Raw genomic sequence first — 21,689 nt, 5'->3', positions numbered from 1 at the left:
ATTTTCCATAAAGGTTTGACCAGAACAAAACAGTCTTTTACCAGATCCCTTAATGACAGTCTGGTTGTCTTTGGTCCAGGTAACAGTGGGGTTTGGGGTTCCTTTGACTTCACACACCAGTGTAGCAGAGTCGCTCACATTGACCCTCTGATTCGTTAGGTTGCTCACAATTTCCGGCACTTCCAGAGCTAAAACCCAAAGCAGGAAATGAAAACATCAGTGAATTGTGTCTAAAACAGTACTAGGGCTGGGTGCTATAACAGTAATGCCGTATACCTCAGTATTTAAAAATGGTATCTCAAAATGAGGACTGTTAAATAGATGTTAAATAGATATTAATATCTACTAAATGTGCTTTAAAAAACAGTCAAAGACAGTTCAAGACCATTCACTTGACTTTGTGCTCTGAGGTACGGGGCATCAAACTCCACAGTTATCATATAGTCACCCTGCGAGCAAACTGAACAGTGTTTTGGTTCTAAAAAGTGGTTTGGTTTTAAAATAAGGAAGGATGAGATTGTACGAAAATCACGTAAATGCAAGACAACCACTGCTCTTCAAAAGCTCACCTCGCAGCCTCAGGTAATGTAGCAGGCAGGTTCTCTCACTGCTGTCAGCATTCTCCACCCGACAGGCATACAAGCCCTGATCTTTTCGGGAAGCTCTGGGCAGAGACAGGTCCAGAGTGGCGTTGTTGCCCTGCAGGCCCATGATGGTGGCGTTGGGCTGGGTGAGAGGGGTCAGGGCAAGAGTACCACACGGCACAGTGGCAGGAAGGCTGTCTGGTTTGGAGACATTCTGCACCCGGTACCAACTCAAGCTGGAGTAGAGCATGCGATCGACTACACAGCGCAACAGTACATCCTCCTGCTCTATGGGGCTGCTGGAGGGGAACACACTAAGGTTGAGGAAACCTGGAGAGCAGAGAGTAACAGAGGTGATTGATTGTGAAAGCATCAAACACTACAAATTGAGTGAAAAAAATAATTTAAAAGTTTATAATCAATGTTTTAAATGTTATAAAAGCCCTTTTGTTGCAGATGCATGAATAATATGAGTAAAATATGATGCACATAGTATTGTGTGCACAAAACTCATCAAAACAGATAAGTTGATAAACGATTGATTAATTTGCTAATAATTACAGTATATTATTCATAATTTATGTGAAATATACCTTTTGGTGTCTAGCTTGCAGTCCTAAAATCTACTATGTTATTAGTGTATGAATGTATAATATTGTGTAGTAAATTGCAGTAATTGCAGTGTTCATAAATTAGAACAAACCTAATCCTAGCCTGCTGTGCTGTCATCCACAAAACTTTTGACATTCTTTGTAATTATCACTTACATAAATGAAAGTTCATTACATTTACCAAACTACAAATGACCAACACTGAGAGCCGAAATCACTCACGTGTCACTTGAAATACAATTACTCTGTCCTCCACTCCTACTTTATTGGAGGCAACACATCTGAACAGGGCATGAGCCACAGCCTTCTGGATCTTCAGTGTGCTGATTGTCTGCAGAAGAAAAGAAAAGAACATCAGCACAAAATACATAAACAGTCACAACAAACTGTTTTCTCAGAGCAATGCATTTTGAATTAATTAATCACATTACAATCAAATCACAATCACATTGCACCACAACATTGCCATCATTTTATCACATTATACGATCATATTGCATTATTGCAACATTACTATTCCATCAACATAACATACCACAATCACATCACTAACACATTACCATGTTATACTATTACATCACTAACAGACAATGTATTACACCAACGCATGTACTACATCACATCACTACCCCCCAACATCACATTACTATCATCATACACTATTGCACCGTCACATCACGTTACACTATCATATTATCATTATATTATCTTCACATTACAGTCCGCAATATCACTGCATTGCCACTTTCCTTATAATACAATGTCATTACCTTCAGATGACCCATATCACATTATCATTGCATTATCATCACATTACATTATCACACCATTCTTTACCAGTTCAATTCATTACAACATTATTACCTTATCTTCACATTACAATCACATTACACTATCCCAGGTAGATGGTTTGTAGGTTTGTGGTTCGTGGTTGGCAGGAGTTACCTTTAGCGAGCGGTCAGTGAAAGTGGTTAGCTGGTCAATGCGATTCTTCCCTGTGTTGTTGGAGATTTCTCTCCATTTCCCCTTACACACTGCACTCTGGTCTGACCTGGGCCTTTGGGGAGACATTCATTGCATTAATAAAACAGACATTCATACAGTGTAGAAGCATTCACTGCCCTCCAGAACTACTGGTAACTTTTGTAAAAATGAGAATATGGTTACGGATTTCTCATCTTTTTACAAACATCTTTTTATAACTTTTACCAAGGTCTCTTAATTAGCTTTGTTTTGTTTACAGTCATCATTAGAAGTCTGGGGATACACATTTCAAAGCTTTATAAATACTCCTCAAACCTTGTTCCAATAATCAGTAGCCATGGGCTCCTTTACACAGCTGCCCACTATAAAATTATACATTTTTATTGACGTTAAATAAAGCAGGAGAAGGATATTAGAAGAAAGCTAAGTTCTCAAGTTACTGTTTCACAACACACAAGCAACAAAGCCTACAAGTGACCAAATTTAGGTTAGCCTAGACTTATGCATCAGTTAAACCAAAAAATAAATATATATGGATAAGAGCATAAGAGCTGCCAAATGCCAGTAAAGTTTTTTCTTTGAATAACTGAAAACTTTTACACTGAATATAGAGCAACCAAACAACATATAGAGGAAACGCACAAACTCTAGGCCAGACTCTATATCACCCAATAGACAGACAGATTCAACAACATCAACAACAACAACCTATAAATGTAAAGTAAAAAAGCAGATATTCTATTCATGTCCTTGTTTAAATTTAGAGTCAAAATCTCGCCCACCAACAGCTGGACCTGTTACACAATGCATTTGCAAGCAAACAGCATAATAGGAAATGTCAACAATCAGTCAGTAGGTCTCATCGGGGTCAGCTGGAAGAGATGAGAGAGAGGAAAGAGAATTGACAAATAAAGAAAATCGAAAAACTGAAAAGGAACAGGAGGCAGGATGTCACAGACACTGAATAAGTCCTACGTGGCTCACTTCTGAACAGTCAAGGTAGAGTACTATGTAGTATATAGAACTGGGATCCATTTCAGCGGTGCTGCTGTTTGATCAAGGACACAAGGATGCAGCAGGAATAGGAGATTTGAAGGAGTCTGTTTTCAGAACAACAGGAAGTTGTGATGAGGAGAGAGGAAGCAGGCAAAGGTGAAGTCTGAAGATAAGGCTTGCGTGATGGCTAAACAAAAATGGCTAGGTCTCAGTCACGACATCGCAAAAAGTCGACAACATGACAACACGACAAAGTCTTGACTCATTCAAACTTCTAATCATCATATCGGTTTATAGTATGCCAATCAGGTCACTGGAAGTTACTGTCTATTGAAGGACCAATTGTAGCTTAAGAGCTAAAAATCCATTAATCACAGTCTTAACACTTATATATCACTCAGTAGTTGAGTAGATAGTAGTCTTAAGTGGTTTATCTCAATAGGTTGGGATTTCATTTTGAGGATTTCATTCAGGTAACACAGAAGACTGGGGTTCAATTCCCCTTCGCACCCTGGTATATGATACCACCAACACTACATTTGGCTCTTTCTGTAACATGATCATGCTAATATGGCCCCACTGGTGGGATTTGCCATTGCTAGTCCCTGGTTAGTACAACTTTAATGTAGAGTTCAGATTGTAAAACAGTTCATATAACAATCAGTTCCAGTGAATACAAGGTGTCAACAGGTGCAAAAAAACATTTGCATAGCCTGTTTACTCCCTACACCATTCTGCAGGAGTCAGCTGAAGCTGTGTTATGGTCAATGATAGCCATAGCTTACTTGAGAATGGGCAAAATAATGGTACTTCTTTGGGTAGAATTAACTTTCACATTTCTATAGCCTCAGAGCAAATAAATTGTTAAAAAGGTGTAGTTTGTAAACCAATAAGACATATTTTGTTAAATGTAAAATTCCATTATTATTAATAATAATATAATAATAATAATAATAATAATAATAATATTTAACTTATTAATAATAATTCAAAACAAAGCAATCTTTAAAAACACTATGTGAGTTTTCACTTATTCAGTTATATTTAACACATTTTTATTATTCTTTAAATAATTGTACCTCACTAAAAGTTTATCTCTTTAACTTATTAGTGTATTATCAAAATAAGCTTCGCTTAGACTGCACTGTGAGCACAGTAACCCATCTAGTAAATCTAGCCAAAAAAATAAATCATACCAATGATTAAGTGTCCAGTAATTTCACCAGGCTTAGATTGTAATCTTATGTACTCACAACTACATCATTAATATGACAGACTACTGTGTTCTTTTGTTGTTGCTAGTTTATTTCAGTCAAAATCAATTGAAATACCTAAAATGTATTCCGTTAGAAAATGTGAGCAAGTCTGGCCAAGTCTGGGAAAGTCTTCAGCATTAACAGTTACTGTGAGTATTTAAATAGAATGTAATCAAATTTGTCCACACAAGTCCAGTTTTAGTTAACTGTTAAAGTAGTTCAGTAGTACTCCTACTTAAAGCAAAGTAATGAACGATTTTATATTTTCTGCTCTTGGGCTCTCCCCAAAAGTCACTTTTAAACCAGCACTGTAAATGCACATCATGGTTTAACCACCCCCCCCCCCCCCCCCCACCGCCACCACCCCTCATGGTCAAATCTACACATGCATTCCTGGACAGGCTGAGAGATACAGAACCTTCACTGAAAGTAAAAGAAGTATGTGGACTGATAAGAAAGCATAGAGTAATAATGCAGGATTTTACACTAATATGACTCAGATCTTGTGCAGCTCCACCAAAGGTATATAGTGTCCAGATAGGTCCAGATAGGTATATAGAGTCCAGAGACACCTTCTCCCTTTTACAACAGTGTTCCAACAAATTAGTTATTTTAAGATACAATTGCTTTAGTAAGTACAGATTTTCAATACTCATTTACCGCTAAAGATAAATGCATACCAACAAAAGCAAGCTATTAACATTTAAACCTAAATCATAAACATCTGTTTTACCCAAATAGTAAAAAAAAAAAATAAACAGTTGATCTAACACATTCACCATGTCAATGCCGTCATCTAGCATGTGTGGAACCGGTGTATTAATCCATGTTGTTTTGAATCACAGCACGGATTTCATTGTGTAAAGTCTGAATCACATCCTCTTATCAGTTAGAGGCTGGAGTTCACTCTCATTGTCTCAAAGTCTGTTTTCCATCAGAACTCTGTGTGCCTTAGCTTAACAGTCAGCAGCTTTCAACCTCCAAACAATCACCCAACACTGTGGGATCATCAACACTGCAGCAGAAATGCACACTGCACATCTGCACATCTGTACCAAAGTAATGGATTTTCTTTAGTTTAGTTGTGCACATTAATTATTTGCACATGAATAAAATATACTATATAAACATTAAACAAAAAAACTGATAGACAGATTAATGTGGATGTCATATATTGCACAATTGAATCAAGTCAATTCAATGCATTATTTTTCAAGTGTATGAACAATTGTAGTGTGACCCTGTCAACTAAAATAAACCTGCACACAATACTGGGGTTCCTCAGTACTGCATACAATACAATACGCTGGGTGTAACTACAAGTTGTGTAAAGAACAGCAGTCACAATGGACCCTATTAACCATATCCTTTAATATTTTGTCTTAAATTTCTTCTTGAGAAAAGTCCTAACAAAACGTCAGATTCACAATGACATAGGTGAAACGTGAAAACTGTCTGAGTGGGTTTTAAAAAAAAGGTTGGTGAATACAGCCCATTCTTCTTGCTTTTACGCAATAATCAGGTGCATTATAACATCTTTGATTAAGTTTAAAACACATGTTAAAGAATCTAAATCATTAGACATGCAGACTTACTGAAATCGAGCTGGACAGTCCTCGCTGGGCATCCACTGCCACTGGATAGTGACAGGGCTGGAGCCACCAGATGCAGTGCAGGTGAGGGTGGGGCTGCTGCCAAACATGTGAACATTCCGATCCAATGGCACCTCCTTCTCAAAAATCTTGGGGTGAGCTGCACACAAACATACAAACAAATATACATTGATATATGTGAGCGAAGAAAAGAGAGGAGAGAAGAGAAGAGAAGAAAAGAAAAGAGGAGAGGAGATGAGAGGAGAGGAAAGGAGAGGAGAAGAGAAGAGAAGAGAAGAGAAGAGAAGAGATGAGATGAGATGAGAAGAGAAGAGAAGAAAAGAGGAGAGGAGAGCAGATGAGAGGAGAGGAAAGGAGAGGAGAAGAGAAGAGAAGAGAAGAGAAAAGAAGAGAAGAGAAGAGAAGAGAAGAGAAGAGAAGAGAAGAGAAGAGAAGAGATGAGATGAGATGAGAAGAGATGAGAAGAGAAGAAAGGAGATGAGAGGACAGGAGATGTGAGGAGAGGAGATGAGATGAGATGAGATGAGAAAGGAAGAAAAGAGAAGAGAAGAGACAAGAAGAGATGAGAAGAGAAGAGAAGAGAAGAGAAGAGAAGAGAAGAGAAAGGAGGAGAGGAGAGGAGAGGAGAAGAGAGGAGAATAGAGGAGAAGAGATGAGCTGATAGGAGAGAGGAAGAGAAAAGAAGAGAAAGGAAGAGAGGAGAGGAGAAGTGATAAGAAGAGAAGAGCGGAGAAGATAGGAGAGGAGAGGAGAAAAGAGGAGAGGAGAGCAGATGAGAGAAGAGGAAAGGAGAAGAGAAGAGAAGAGAAGAGAAGAGAAGAGAAGAGAAAAGAAGAGAAGAGAAGAGAAGAGAAGAGAAGAGAAGAGAAGAGAAGAGATGAGATGAGATGAGAAGAGATGAGAAGAGAAGAAAGGAGATGAGAGGACAGGAGATGTGAGGAGAGGAGATGAGATGAGATGAGATGAGAAAGGAAGAAAAGAGAAGAGAAGAGAAGAGACAAGAAGAGATGAGAAGAGAAGAGAAGAGAAGAGAAGAGAAGAGAAGAGAAGAGAAGAGAAGAGAAAGGAGGAGAGGAGAGGAGAGGAGAAGAGAGGAGAATAGAGGAGAAGAGATGAGCTGATAGGAGAGAGGAAGAGAAAAGAAGAGAAAGGAAGAGAGGAGAGGAGAAGTGATAAGAAGAGAAGAGCGGAGAAGATAGGAGAGGAGAGGAGAAAAGAGGAAACATACAGAGAAGAGTGGGATAGAAAAGCAAAGACAGAGGAGAAAAGAAGAGAAGGTCATATTAGAACAGAATAGAACAGTACCGTTCACCAGTAGCTGAAATGTCTGCCTCTGTGCTTCTTTAGTGATCTTATTGGTCATGACCACAGTGTAATTCCCAGCATCCTTTTCTGTGACTTCAAATATAGTGAGAGAGTCTTTGGCTGGTTTCATCCTGTACTCTTCATTGGAAATGGGAAGGCCATTCTTCAACCTCAAAGAACAAGACAGAGAGTGGAATATAGACACTCAATGACACAAACTGTGTGTTTTTCCATTAAACTCTCAATGACCCAGAACTCAACATGACTGCATACCATTACCTGTAGTTACTGAATATTTTACAGTGATGTTAGAGTGAACAATTTCTTGAATTAATATTTTAATTAATAAATAACTATGCCTACAGTTTAACCACATCATAATGCACTTAATTATATGGCAAAGTATGTTACAGTTCACTGCTGTCCAGCTAAAACCTCATATCTCCGATATAGTAACTTTACAGAAGGAAAACTGCCTACAGTACAGTGAAGATAAAAAGTGAAAAGCAGAAACAAAGAAGATGTAAGACTTTTCCTTGACAGTGACACATTACAAAATATTGAAATATGATGTGATGACATCTTGCACAGTCTAAATGAAAGTACATGTGAATCCTGAGTCTCAAACATTGGCCTCCAAACACACTCAAACACTTACAGACACATACACAGATATACATACACACAAACTACACTCTTGCCACTCACCACTTCACATTAGGTTCTGGATAAGCATCATATTTTACAGGGATCTTTGTTTCTCGTTGGCCTGTGTTTGCGTCCACAACACGAACCCACTGATCATTCAGCGCTATGAAAGGCTTCTCTGTAATACCAAAATCCAACTGTGATTAAACTGTTTGAATAAATTGCCTAAATATTTCAAACCTATGTTATGAAAGAAAAAACACCTACAATCCATTGCCTGAAAAAGTCCATTCCAACATTAAGGTATATATTAACATTTGCAAACATGAAATTTGGCACTGGCAAAAAGGAAAGAAAACTGCAACCAAAGATTTACCTAAAAGCTAATAAGCAGTAGCCAAAGACATCTCTCACATACCATAAACTATAAGAGCTGCTTGAGCAGTTTTGACCATCTGACCACTGGATGCTGTGCATATGTATTCTCCAATGTTATTGAGTGTCACATTCTCAATAATCAGCAAGTTGGACAGTTCCAGAGAGTTCCACAGCTTCTTTTTGTAGGACTTGGTCTCGTAATGTGCTTGTGCAGAACGGTTGGTATTTCTCTGTTAGGAAAGCAAAGAAAGATCTGAATTAACCCCTTAATGCAGCAAGCCTTACATACTAAGGTGTATTAATCAGTAACTAAATGTCCGACTGAACAAAAACTGAAAATTATTGCATTTTTAAATATTAAAATTAAATGAAAATTGAATTATGAATTAAATAAAAACTGAAAGAAAATGAACAGGACCAAATGAAATACATTTATTTTAAACCAATAACCCAGATACACATTTGAGGGACCCTTCTCAGGTCTATGATCAGCTGATTAGGACCGTGCATTCATTGGTTACGCATTTCTGTGATAATGCAAGCGTCACACACTGACCCTGTCCTGAGGTAAGGACCACTGGAAATCAATGGCCACGTTGAGCTCAGTGCGAGCAGTGCAGTTCAGCACAAGCCTCTCCCCAACGGCCAGCTTCTCGTGAGCAGGACTCACGGTGAGGTCATAGATCTTATATCCTGAGGAAGAGAAGGGAGGGGGGTATTGTTCTCCTCACATCCAAACAGCCGCTCTCAAACTGTAACTTCTAAACACAACAGGAATTCTACACTCACAAATTCCCACCCACACGTTTTAGGGATTACTAAATGCATCACTGCTCACAAACTGACTGGATGAAAACGGAGCACAAAATGTAGCACAGCATACAGATGAATGATTACATTGGTCTAAATGGTTTGCTATGGACTGCCTGTGTCAGTGTGCCCATCCTTACCCACAACAGCCACAATGTAGAGTGAAGATTGAAAGGTTTCGTTCTGGAGGCGCGTTTGGCAGAAGACCACACCGGCGTAGCTGATCACGTGACTAGGGAGAATAAAGCCTCTCCTGCTGTCCCAGAGCACATCTTTTCCATCAGTGGCCAGTTCCTTCACTGGATACTTCTGTTAAAGTCCCATAATATGGTTCAGTGGGAGCACAGTGGCATAATATTGGGGAAAAAATGACATAGCTATATTTATTGTTTTCTGCAATATATATTGCGAAATCAAACTTCATCAGATGTCGACAATCCAACATGTCATAATATTAATAATGCACTTCATGTAGACAGGATTGGAGTAAAAGAAATGATAATGGGCAAGGATAATCTGTATCTGGCAGATATGTCATGGAAAATGAAAATAGTGGGAATTTTTCTTTTGTATGAAGCAGCAAAAAAGCATGACGTGTTTGATTTGCCTTATATGAAATTGTTCATCCCGCAGTGTGACTAATGCGCATGCTCCACATGATCTAAAGGTTCTAAGAAGAACCCTTACATTTATAAAGAACTGTCATGTTATGTAAAGGTTCTTGAGATGTTATTTTTTTCCACATTTTTTAAGAATTTGTCTATTTTAGGGAATCAAAAGTTGTTCTACTATAAAAAAAAAAATGTTTTGTAAATGAGTTGAGAAAAAACAAGCTCCACATCTTCAAATGAGGTTCTTTAGAGAACAGCTTCCCAACTCCCGACATATTTCCTGTCCTGCCATTTTTGTGTTTTCCTGCTCTAACACAACTCAGGAATGTCCTGCTAATGAGCTGGTTAGCTGGATCAGATGAGTATGAAGCAGGGACAATACACAAGGGGAAACAAAGGGACAGAGGGGTACTTCATCAGCAAGGGTGGGAACCACCGTTCTGTGCCATCACTAAAACCTTACCGTGTACAGGGTGACATTGAGGTCTTCTAGGGAACCAAGGCAGGGGATGACCACTTGTTCGCCTTCTCGAATGAAGACTACGTCATAATCCTGAGCCGAACGGATAAAAGGCGCACGATAGTCTGGAGGCAGAGAAGTATGTTTTACATTCAATCAACAAGTTCCTTCAGAGCTTTAAGTCTTTTCTACATTTTAGCATTTCATTTTGCTTAATTTTTAATAAACTCCAAATTATGTCTTTCCTTGAACCATTCTAAAGGGAACAGGATGTAGGATCATCGACTGGTACAACTCTAACGGGAAGCAGAATACAGAGGTGACACATGTGGAGAGGTCACTTTGAAGGATCGGACAGGAAGTGTGCTAATGCTAGATATGTCTATCTCTCTCTCTCTCTGTGTCTGTCTCTCTTTTGCTTACTCTGTATCAGTCCTTAAACAGTTCAGATTTCCACTAAGTCTTGTTAGATGCTTAAGCTGTAGACCAACACCAAAATCCTTAATGAATAAGTTTTACAGTGGCGTACCATGACTGTTGAATCTAGGCCTTCAGTTAGAGGAAAAAACACCTCTATAATGATACTTGCTGCTAGCCTGTCTGAGGGAATACAGTAGAATGTAAGTGCTGAGACAACAGCAGTACACTTGGAATGTTTTTTGGCCGTTCTGATTAAAAACAGACATTTTGAGCTTTCATGTGTCACTTAGAGCATGAGACAGACTTTAACATGTATTCAAGTTTTCATCAGATCATCTGCCTATATTACAAAAACAGCTCACATCACTTTAGGATTAAGAACTGTGTATACAACTGGCCTGTTTTGAAGGGTGGCCATAGTCCATTACCAAAGAAAAAACATCAAAGAACTAGAGAAGCAGAGTTTGTGGTCAGAACGTATGTGGTTACATGAGACAATAATGGAGCATGTGGTCATTAATCTAACCATCCTAAAAAAAACATCCTGAAGTGAAGAATGGCAATGGGAGCATCATGTTGGGGATGCTTGAGTCTAAAACTTAAAACTTAAACTTCGTCCGGTTCTCAGACCAATCAGGTATCTGTGACAGTTCGAAAATTGCGATCCACAAACAATCTGCCAGAAGGAATGGGTGAAAACCCCTCTCGGACAGTGAGAAAGGATAGTAGAAATTTAGACCAACAGATTTTTTTAAAAAAAGTACTAGTCTTGAATACTTTTGAATAAATTATTTTTTTAGATCTGCTGAAAAGCCTATATTTGTGTTAATAAAATACTGTCTGGACAAAAACCTTCTGTGTGAGTCATTTATAACCCACAACTCTTTCATATGAATCATTTTGCTTTCTATTTCTGACTAAATCCTGTTTAGGCTACATCTCCTATTGACAGTTCTTCTGGACAAAAGTGATCAAATCAAAACTGGATTAGTTTGTACTTTATCTGACATGATAAGCCTTCAGTTCTACCTTACCTATACCCTCCAAACTCAGACATGCTACATACTCTTCTTTGCAGAGTACTGTTTCACCATATTATTCATCTTACTGGAGAGAAATTGACATGACCTGTTTACCAAACCAATAACCTTAAGATTGAGGGACTGATCAGACTTGCATGGCATTTTCATTAATTGCTGTGATGTCTCCTGAGAAAGCCTTTTTTAAGAAGCTAAATCAAGTTATTCTACTCTTATATTGTTATTTTGGCTGGTTTGTTTGAGCTAATTGTCTGTTGTGATGCTAAGCTATTTCCATTCATGGATTGCTGCTTAAGGCTTGAGTACACAGACTGGACAAATACCAACAAACACCAACATTCTAATGGTTGTGGTTGTGCCAATCTCCAAATGAATCTGAGTAAAAAAAACAAAGAGAGAATGTTCTCCATTCTAAATTATTTATTAGCCATTAATAGTGTGACACCTTTATATAATACAGAAAGCCATAACAGTTCATGTTCTGGATCAGGTTCTGAGTCTTAAAACCTCAAAAAGTCTTAAACAAATTGTGTATTTAATTTCAATGTTTATCATGCATGTTAGATACAGTATATTAGCATATTATACTTGCTGTTTCTTCTGCTTACTTTACTAATGTATTATTTATGTATACATTTTATTTATACTTTTATTTTGTCTTTTTATTGATGGTTAATTTATATCACTAAAGCTTTAAGGATGTCATGACAGATGGATTGACGGATGACAAAATAACATGATTTATTAGTAGTGATGAACTGGACATGACACTGACATTTTTAACACATACCGTTTTATAAAGATGAACTTTACTGCCAAAATAACTGGTTGTTTAGGTGAGTATTAATATAATTGACACTGACAGCCTTAATTATTATCAAGAATTGAGAACAACTCACCTTGCACAAAGACATACACTCCAATTGAGGTCTTCCCGTCCTCCACGGCCAGGTTTCTGTAGGAACAGCGATACTCTCCTGTCTCATTGGCCATGGCTGCGGTCACTGTTATGGTACTACAGAACAGTCCATCCCCGCTACAGTCAGATGCAGTGAGTCTGCTTTCAGAGCCGGTGCGGTTCTGAGGCGTGTACCACTCCAGGATCTGGCGGCCCCTATAGGACAGGTAGACAGTAAAGTCAGACTTTTCCTTTTGAGATTAGGCTAAACAAAACCCTGGAATATTTCTTTATCTGATAATAAATAAATTATACTACATTCACATTCATTTCTTTGTGTAGCGTAGTTCAGTCTTACCTGCAGGTAATCTCCAGTGTGTCTGAAGCATTGATTTTGTGTGTTTTATTTAAGATGTTTAAGATTGGAGGGTCAGGCACAAACCTGAGCTCCATAGCTGGAAACAGAGGAGAGTGACAGTTTTACACATTACATAGATTTGACATATCTTTTTTAATCTATTAGCAAGACAACTTGTAACTCTTATATAGTTTAGAGGAGAAGTGTTCTAACCTAATATGGGGTGAAATATTAGAGAACTTTTTAGGTCCCTATTCAGCATCAGGTACAATGTGCTTTAGGTCATCTTCTCTTACTCTCTTATCACCAGTAAAGTTGATATTTCCTTTTTGGTGGTTGCAATATGCCACCATATAAATAGTAAGTAGTAAGTGAGAGCAAGCCAGGCTAAAGTACAGCCTCCATAAGGTGGGGTTAGTTGTAACTGGGTGTTACTACTAAGCTTTTAATAAAAAGACTATGAGAAAACTCCACTTTTCCTCATAAACAAAAACCTTTTGGAAAAGTTTATGTTTAAATGCATCATAAATGTAGAACACATTTATACATTTATACATTTACATTTTATACATTTTGATGTAATCATGCTGATTTTTACTGTATTGCCACGTATGATAATTACTAATTATAAACATTTGGACATGTTTTGTAATTTGTAATAAGCTTTCAACAACATACCATCTAACAAGTTCTAGTAAATGTTTTATAAATGTTACGACTTTTGGTTCTTATAGCATTCAACATGTCAAGTTTTTTAGATGTTCAATTCTTACAATTGAATACTAGTTATAACATTTGGTAGGCATACTTCAGAAACTGATGGAAGTTCAATGTAAATAAAAAAAAATATCTGTGTTTAAATAAATGCTCCAATTCTTAAGTTAAACATTTTACATCACATTCATTATATTCACATTCATTATGTGTCTGAGTGATATCAGTGTGATTTTGTATCAGTTGTATCATCCTTTAAATTTTTGTACTGTTAGGAATGTTACTATAAACATTTAAAATGTTTCCATTTATTATGTCATATGTTTTCGAAACATTTCTAGAACATTATTTGTGTAACGTTACAGGCTAATCTTCCTGGAACCTTTATAATGTTATGCTTATAATGTTCTCTGTTAACTGGGATAGAATGTAACTGTACTGAATATATATTGATTGCATCAATTACCAGACATTTTATTGACTGGTAAAGCTAGCATCTCTGTCTCTTTATGTAATTAAAAAAGGCATCTTCGTGACATCTTTAGCATAGACCACATTTCTATATAGAATCATGACAGCTCCAATAATCATTCAATGTCATGTTAAATAGTTTTTCTTTATGACAGACAAATATGTTGTATATGTTCATCCCATACCCTTCCCAAAATTACTGGATGGAGCATTATCATTGCAGAGAACACAGTTCCACTGCTCCACAGCTCAGTGCTGGCATTAGGCACTGGTTCCAGTAGGTACATATTTATCTGCTCCAGAGTGTCCTATTCTGTTGGCAAATATGTCTCTCTATGTGGACTAGACAAGCTGTGTGTGTGTGCATTTGCACACCAGTGTCAGCAATGGGTGCAACGTAAAGTAGCTGAATGCATTCATTAGGGGTGTCCACAAATATTTGGACATATTGTGTGTAGATCCTTTGAAAACAATACTTCTGTATAGGGTCTCTGTATGGGGTATTTAGAAGCTTTGTGTACAGTTAGCCCCACCTATGGGGTTATAAAATTCGCAAATTTGAACTCACACCACTTAATTGGTTGATGTTGAAAGTGCATTTTTAGTATAGAGCTGTTTTTTCTTTAAAAAAAATGACTTGGTCAAAAACTGTATTTGCTACTGTATCCATAAGGCATTTTTAAGGCCCTGAATTGATTTTCTTTCCTTTCTTAATTGTGAATCACAATAAACATGCTGCTCAGATTAAATTAAGAGCTTTTTGGATGGTGACAAAAGTGACGCAGTTCATAAGAGCAGGGCTGAACCCTAACCCTAACCTATTCCAGGACTCTTGCTCTGTTTAATTGTCATTAGAGCATTACTCATCCTACCAACAGCAAATGGAACGAGGAACTGATAACAGCCGTAGTGCCTGTAAATGCTTGGACTGGCCTGGTTCAGAATTCTGAGAATTCTAATATAACTGAAAATTCTCAAGGCACAAGTACTGATCTAGAGTCAGCTTCCACCCATGTATTTTTTAGATGTATTTTTTAAAGGATCCAAGATCAGCACTCTTTGAGAATTCTGGAGCATGCACTCTAAGCTCTGGGGCTATTTTTCCACTGGAGCTACAGCAGCAGTGCAGAGAACTGACTGTGTCAAAACAGGAAGCTGGGGCAGATGGGCCGGGGCCGGCCTAAATGGCCCCGCGCTCCAAGCCCTGAGGTGGGGTTCCTGCTCCAGAGGAACCAGGGCAAGGGACAGCACACACGCACACACAAACATCGGCTCACAGCTACAATAAGCACACCCTGCAGGGCCCCACTAATTCAAACATTTGATTTAAGAAGTGATGAGATCTGATCTCAGAATTGCTGGGCACTGAGGTCATTTCAAACAACAATGGCAGTGTGGGAATGGCACCAGATACTGGGCAAAAAGGATCACGAGTCAGATAAAGTTACGGCCAAATCTCTAAAATGAGCAGTCTACTGGGACAAAACCTCATATGTCCATTCGTGTTGTTGTTCTCCTTTTTCTCATTTGTTTTTTTTTATGTGTGGACACTTCTGGATGACTGGACCAATAGAAACAGCCCAGAATTAAGCCTCCACATAATTCACCACATCATTACAGTCCTAACTGAGAATGCATCACAATGATACTGCTATATCCCATGTGAAATTCTGGGATGCCTGATAGTGAGATGTTCTCAAGAACCTTAAGGCACGAGGCATGGTTCCATGCACTCAGGAAAGAGAGAGGAAGTGCTATATTTATCACTACTAAACATATATGTGTATAAAAATATACATATATCCCTGATATATGAAAAAAAAAAACTGTGATGCACTACATTTATTCAAATCATTCATAATATATTAAATTTGTATTGTAGTTGTAGATTTTACAATGATAGAATGACGTGGTTGATATAGAAACCTCGTATCTCCATTTTTAGTTCTTTTTGTTTACTTTTTACATTTGTTTTAATTTGTATAATAATAATAATAATAATAATAATAATAATAATAATACAATGTTATTTATTTAATATAAATGCTCCAAATATTTTTACACTGTCTTCCGTTAAGAAGTTTTTTTTTTGTCCTTCTCCTGTTGCCATTTTGGAGATACAAGGTTTGTTGTGTAGCAACTACTATTAACAGCCAATCAATTCTAGCTTTTATCACGCGCACATCCATGATATTGATTACTTTCGAGTAATGACTTTCCAATGTTTGAAACTGTTTAGGCTGGAGTATGAATAGCAGCGTTACTTCGCCTACCTGTCACCCCGCTGAGTGCAGAAATAATGCCCACGAGAGAGAGAAGCGAAAATGGCTTTGCCATCGTGCGACCACCTTGACGGATTGTCCCCGCATCAAACCACTCTTCAAAAGTTCCCACAGGACGGCTATCCTCAGCTGCGCATCAGGGAACACCAGCGCCTGGTTACACTACTGCAATCTCTCACACACACTCTCTCTCTCTCTCTCTGTGTATCACACACACACACACACACAGCCACGCGCGTGGAAGCGGACCGAAAAACAGAGGGAAAGAGTAAAATCCACTCAGCGAATCCAGCGGACTGGACGGACAGCAGACTGTAAATCCGTGCGCTCCGGAGAGACGGAGGGAACCGGAGAGAGCGCGTGAGAAGAGGAGATGGAGGGACAGAGGGAGGGGCCCTGTGACCCAGCGTCACTGTCAAGCCTGCAAATGTGGAAACGTGTGACCAACGGGGCTGCGGGGGAATCAGGATGCACCTCATCAGGCACTAATTACGACCAGCACCTAAACCAATCAAGCAGTTCAGCTAGCAAGCCTGAACTCAACGATTCTGAGCACTGATACTGATACTGATTCTGCTACTGAAGAGCCACTGTCAAAGGTTGCATCCTGATAAAGACAGATCACAGCTGTGACCAAAACTGTGTCCTGTTCACTAGAAAGTCCACTACTATTTTGTAGTGGCATCTGAAAATACCTGACTGATGTAAGGATCTAAATACGAATTTTCAATGCACTAAAACAATCCCACAACGCCCATACGGATACTCCTATGATAAGATAAGAAGACCGACATTCAAGTTGTTTATGCAATGCAGTCTCCTGTTGTACAGTAGTGAGCTCACACACATAATGAGGTCCCTGAAATCCAACAGTACAGTCCAAAATCTGTTCCATATGATAGTGCTCTATAATAGTGCTCTGTATTTTACATGTAAGGCATAGTGAATAGGGCGCGGAATAGTTTTAGACACAGTTCAGGACACAGAACACTGTGTATTTGCAGTGTTGGCCTTGCGTTGGCAGCTCTACCTCAGCCCTAGCTAGGGGTGAGGGTTGCCTGAGAAGGCAATTGAGAAATTGCTTGTGGCAAGTGAATGGACCCACAGTGTTGGCTCTGCACAGGTAGTGCCAACTAAGGCCCTGTCCACACATAATGTATATATTTAAAAAATGTAGCCTTTTATCTGTATTTTGACCATTTGTCCACAAAATCAGTCTGTTGTAGCTCACTGAAGACAGAGGGCTTTGAAAACACTCTCTAGGCTCTCTGAGTTTCAGTGAACTTCAGTGTTTTTCATGTGCCCAATCAGTTTGAAACCCTGATATTACTATGTTAACTTTTGCACTCGTAAATCGTGCAGCTTTTTCAAGAGTTTTCATAGTCGCAGACAGTTTTCCTATTTTGAAATAAAATAAGTGAGAGATGCAGCAGGCTTCGGTCATCTTGACTGTTTGGTGTTAGGTGGTAAGGATGCCTTTTCTTGTCTTGATGTTCCAATAAAATTAACCATGTTTAATATTATCAGGTTATCAAGGTTTTTTGGCTTATGGTAATTGTGACATGGCTATCTCCAACACTAAATAGGAAGCAGCATAGCAGCAAGGGTTGTGTTCTGCAGTGTCTTTTTTTTTGGGGGGGGGGGGGGTAAATAAACTACAGCACACACAAGGGCAACTGTGGCCAAAAGCTGCTTCTGTTTTTGCTCCATTGCTCAACAGTTTCAGGAACATGATGGGAAATTATCTCAAAACGAATCTAGCTGCAGTCATGCAAATAGTGACCCTGCAGGATTCTCAAAAGTCTTTGCAAAAATGATGTGTGAGTAATGACAGATTGTCTTTAGATGTGAGAGAGTGTCCGAGGTATTTTCAGAATCTTTTCAAAGTCTTTTAGTGTATGGTTAGCATAAAGAGTGGGTTTATTGTTTGACTCACAGTTGAATAAAAGAGCTACAAAACCACAGTGAGAAAAGTTATTACTTAGAAAAGGTTTTTAGGTCTGTTTTGGCCGTTACACTTAAGGAATTTGACATCAACTGTTTCGCGCGGCTGGCATGATCACGCAAGCTTTTTGCGTTCCCGTGTGGACAGAGAGATTTTTAGAAACTGCTGGAGACAAAGAGGGCTTTGTGACCCACAATAGGCCCAAATGTTGTGTGGGCTTCACTTATAGAATCTATCCTGGACCAGTTCTGATTTTGTAGGTCATCTGACAGCTGCATCTGAATGCACTGCTGCTTCCCTTTCTGTGAAATAACTTTAGAAATGTGCTATATGATTAAATATATGATAGAAAAAGGGGAGATTTTTGTATTGCGTGAAAAAGACTTTTTGCAGTTTATTTGTAGTACAATACTTTATTTTTGAATAAAATGAGTCATTATTAACATCCAAGACCAACAAAAAAGCATTTTTGTGAGTCACTGACAGATTTATAAATATTAAAAACAAACATAAGTCATGTTGGAATGTCATTTATACAAAATGTACGTATGTGTATGAGGAGAAATTATGTGCTTGATGGAGTCCAGTGATGTAGTTTGAGGTTCCTGCAAGAGCTTGTTTACTAAGATAATGTCCAGGAACCCTGTGGAAAAGATCTTAGCTTCTACAACCTTCTTTACCAAGACCTCAAAAACCTCTTTGGATCTCACCATGGTAATAACACTCACTTTTCTAATCAAGAGTTAACCTAACTATATCTGAGGTTTAAAAAAGAGAGGATTTAATGATATTCTAATCACCTGCAGCTGATGATTTAGGCAAATAGTAGTAAAAATGTGGAGGTGTCTTACTCTTTCCTCACATTAAAATAGTATTTTTATTAATTACATTTTACAAATAATTAAAAATGGAATTTTTAAATAAACAGATTTATGTATTTAGTTATCACCATCTCCCATTATTGTTCAAGTGAAGTGAGTGCTAACCCTTTTATTACACATTACTGCTGGGCTCAGTTGTTTTGCAACAGCTGCACACATACAGTGCATGAAACAGCACTGTCCGTTCTGAAAGGACTTGCAGGAAAAATTCCTATAAAGCATTTTCCTGCTCCTCCCTATCATGTTCACTAGGGAGGCTTATACCTCTGGAGTACCTCTTCCACACAACGTGCAGCTTCGGCACCAGCATCCCCAGCCCCCTGCTGATTTTTCTCCCCCTCTGCCTTCACTCTGCTTCTGCCTCCTGACCCACCCATGTACTTTTGCCTGGGACAGTCTCTGATCTCTGATGGCTCAATGGAAAAAACAAGGGAGGCCACCAACACTAGTCACCCCCCATACACACACACACACACACACAAACACATACACACAGACACACACACATAGTTAAAGAATAAGCATGATGGTGGTCTGATTGTTGTTAAGACTTCACAGGTAAGGAAGCACCCACTCCCAAAAAATGATGAGCATGGCTGAATGTTCAACTAGCCCAATAGAATTGTATCAGATAGATCCTTACATCAGTCAAATGAAAGGTATCCTTAACTGCTATATTTTGTGGAAGGAGAGTGGGTGATTGCATGGTTCCTTAGAATACAAGGTCTAAAGAATAGGTCAAATCTGTAGATCCGATATCAGTTGTGATTATTTACATGTTTACCTTTCCAGTGAGCATTATTGGTCAGTTTCCCAGACAGGGATTAACCTTAGTCCTGGACTACACAGCATACTGAATGAAGATTCTTCTTTGCAAATAATGTATTTCAGAATTAGACTTAATCCCTTTCTGGAAAACTGGTAAATACCCAGTACAGTAACCCAGTAAATATGGTAGATATTAATGTATTATAATATGTTTAATTTCATTTGTAGACATCCAATGGAGATAGACTTGAAGTAAATGACTGTAGTCATGTGCGCAATTACACCACCCACATACAAATGGGTCCTGGGGTTTTTTTGTTTGTTTTTTTATTTCTATTACCAAAGAACAGCCCCACCAGTTTGTACCGACATCCCTGTAGTTACTGAGTAATACACCTTAGTGTGTAATAAGCCTTGGAGTGTTAAAGGGTTAAACAGAGGTTCATACAAGGTTTATTAACCTGTTATTATATAACCTGTGGTAAAACCACAACCAAAATAATCACTTACTATTGCCACATTATTGGCAATGCATTATTGGCCAACCAATAACTCAAACAGCTGTAGTCCATATTGTTCCTCATCAAACACAATGGCTGTTCACAACAAGGTATGCTGCTGCGCTGTGTAAGCTTCTGTATTCCCTCCTATCAAGGTCTAAGTGCATGTGTGTGCGTGCAATGGTTGGGTGGGTGTTGGAGTTATGCGCGTGCTACCTCCACATGTTTCCTGTCCTGGTCACTTCTACTGGGAGCCATAGCACCTGCACCTCCTCCCTTGCTCAACAGAAGAGGAGGGGTAAAAAAGGAACGCGTTTCCTATTGCCCTGCTCCGGTCCCAGCGGCAAGCATGGAAAAGCTCCCCACAGGAACATTTTTCTTCTCTATCTGTTGTTTTCTCCTTTTGTTGCATTACTCACACTGTGTGGCACAGTGTCACAACCTCTCCTGAATTTAGACCAAAACAAAGAGAGAGCCAGGCTGACGGGTTGGCAAGCCAAGAGATACATGAAGGGATGGGGAAGAAGAGTGAAGACGCAAGCAGAAGATACAGGATCAAAGGGAAGGAAGGGGAAAAGAGAGAGAGGCACAGGGGAAAATACAGAAGACAAAGACTGAGAAATCCCTGTTACGCTCATTCAAGTGACGGAGATATATGGAGTTATGATACAGTATTGCCGCAGCAGGAAGAAGTGTACACGATTTCTGATCCAAACTGGAGGAATATTCCTTGGCTTGTGTCTGGAAAAGCACCATCCCAGTATGGGATCATGTTTTAAGTTAATGTGTCATTATCTTGAAGTGTGAATATCAGGAAACCTTTCTTATAGTCATTTCACCATATAGCTGTTGTAGGTGGCAATGATAGCAGTGTGTCCATTTATTCGCCATTGTTTCTGTCTGGGTTTAAAGTCCAGACGGTCCAGGCCAAGGTGTGCCAGTTCCTGTTCTGTCATCAGTAAAGGGCACTGGAAAAGAAAACACAGAAAGAGCCATGGAAACGCTTGCTTAGAGCCAACCAGCACAATGGGGTGAGAGACCCATGTGACTGACCCACATACACACACACACACAGACACACACACGCATAGGCACATGCACAAATACCTACATATCAGTGGGGATCCCCCAGGACCTTTAAGGCCTTCATAGAAGG

General features: G+C 38.8%; 1 protein-coding gene across 1 annotated transcript in view; it reads right to left on the bottom strand.

The window, feature by feature from the left end:
- The window catches only part of kdr (kinase insert domain receptor (a type III receptor tyrosine kinase)), a 29,505-nt gene extending 12,718 nt beyond the window's left edge, over positions 1-16,787 (bottom strand). Inside the window, exons 1-14 of the mRNA XM_072682661.1 lie at positions 16,431-16,787; positions 12,973-13,069; positions 12,616-12,830; positions 10,260-10,381; positions 9,326-9,494; positions 8,932-9,068; positions 8,416-8,605; positions 8,058-8,175; positions 7,350-7,519; positions 6,027-6,183; positions 2,141-2,252; positions 1,418-1,526; positions 570-914; positions 42-188 (exon numbers count right to left, since the gene is read on the bottom strand). Of these exons, the coding sequence (XP_072538762.1) occupies positions 42-188; positions 570-914; positions 1,418-1,526; positions 2,141-2,252; positions 6,027-6,183; positions 7,350-7,519; positions 8,058-8,175; positions 8,416-8,605; positions 8,932-9,068; positions 9,326-9,494; positions 10,260-10,381; positions 12,616-12,830; positions 12,973-13,069; positions 16,431-16,494 (2,152 nt within the window). The 5' untranslated portion in view covers positions 16,495-16,787. The remainder of the gene's footprint in view (positions 1-41; positions 189-569; positions 915-1,417; positions 1,527-2,140; positions 2,253-6,026; positions 6,184-7,349; positions 7,520-8,057; positions 8,176-8,415; positions 8,606-8,931; positions 9,069-9,325; positions 9,495-10,259; positions 10,382-12,615; positions 12,831-12,972; positions 13,070-16,430) is intronic.
- Between the last annotated feature and the right edge of the window lie 4,902 nt (positions 16,788-21,689).

The sequence above is a fragment of the Salminus brasiliensis genome, chromosome 1 (genome assembly GCF_030463535.1).
Source record: "Salminus brasiliensis chromosome 1, fSalBra1.hap2, whole genome shotgun sequence".
Taxonomy (NCBI): Eukaryota; Metazoa; Chordata; class Actinopteri; order Characiformes; family Bryconidae; genus Salminus; species Salminus brasiliensis.
Note: the sequence above shows the minus strand (reverse complement) of the source record. Positions and strands in the feature narration are given on the sequence as shown.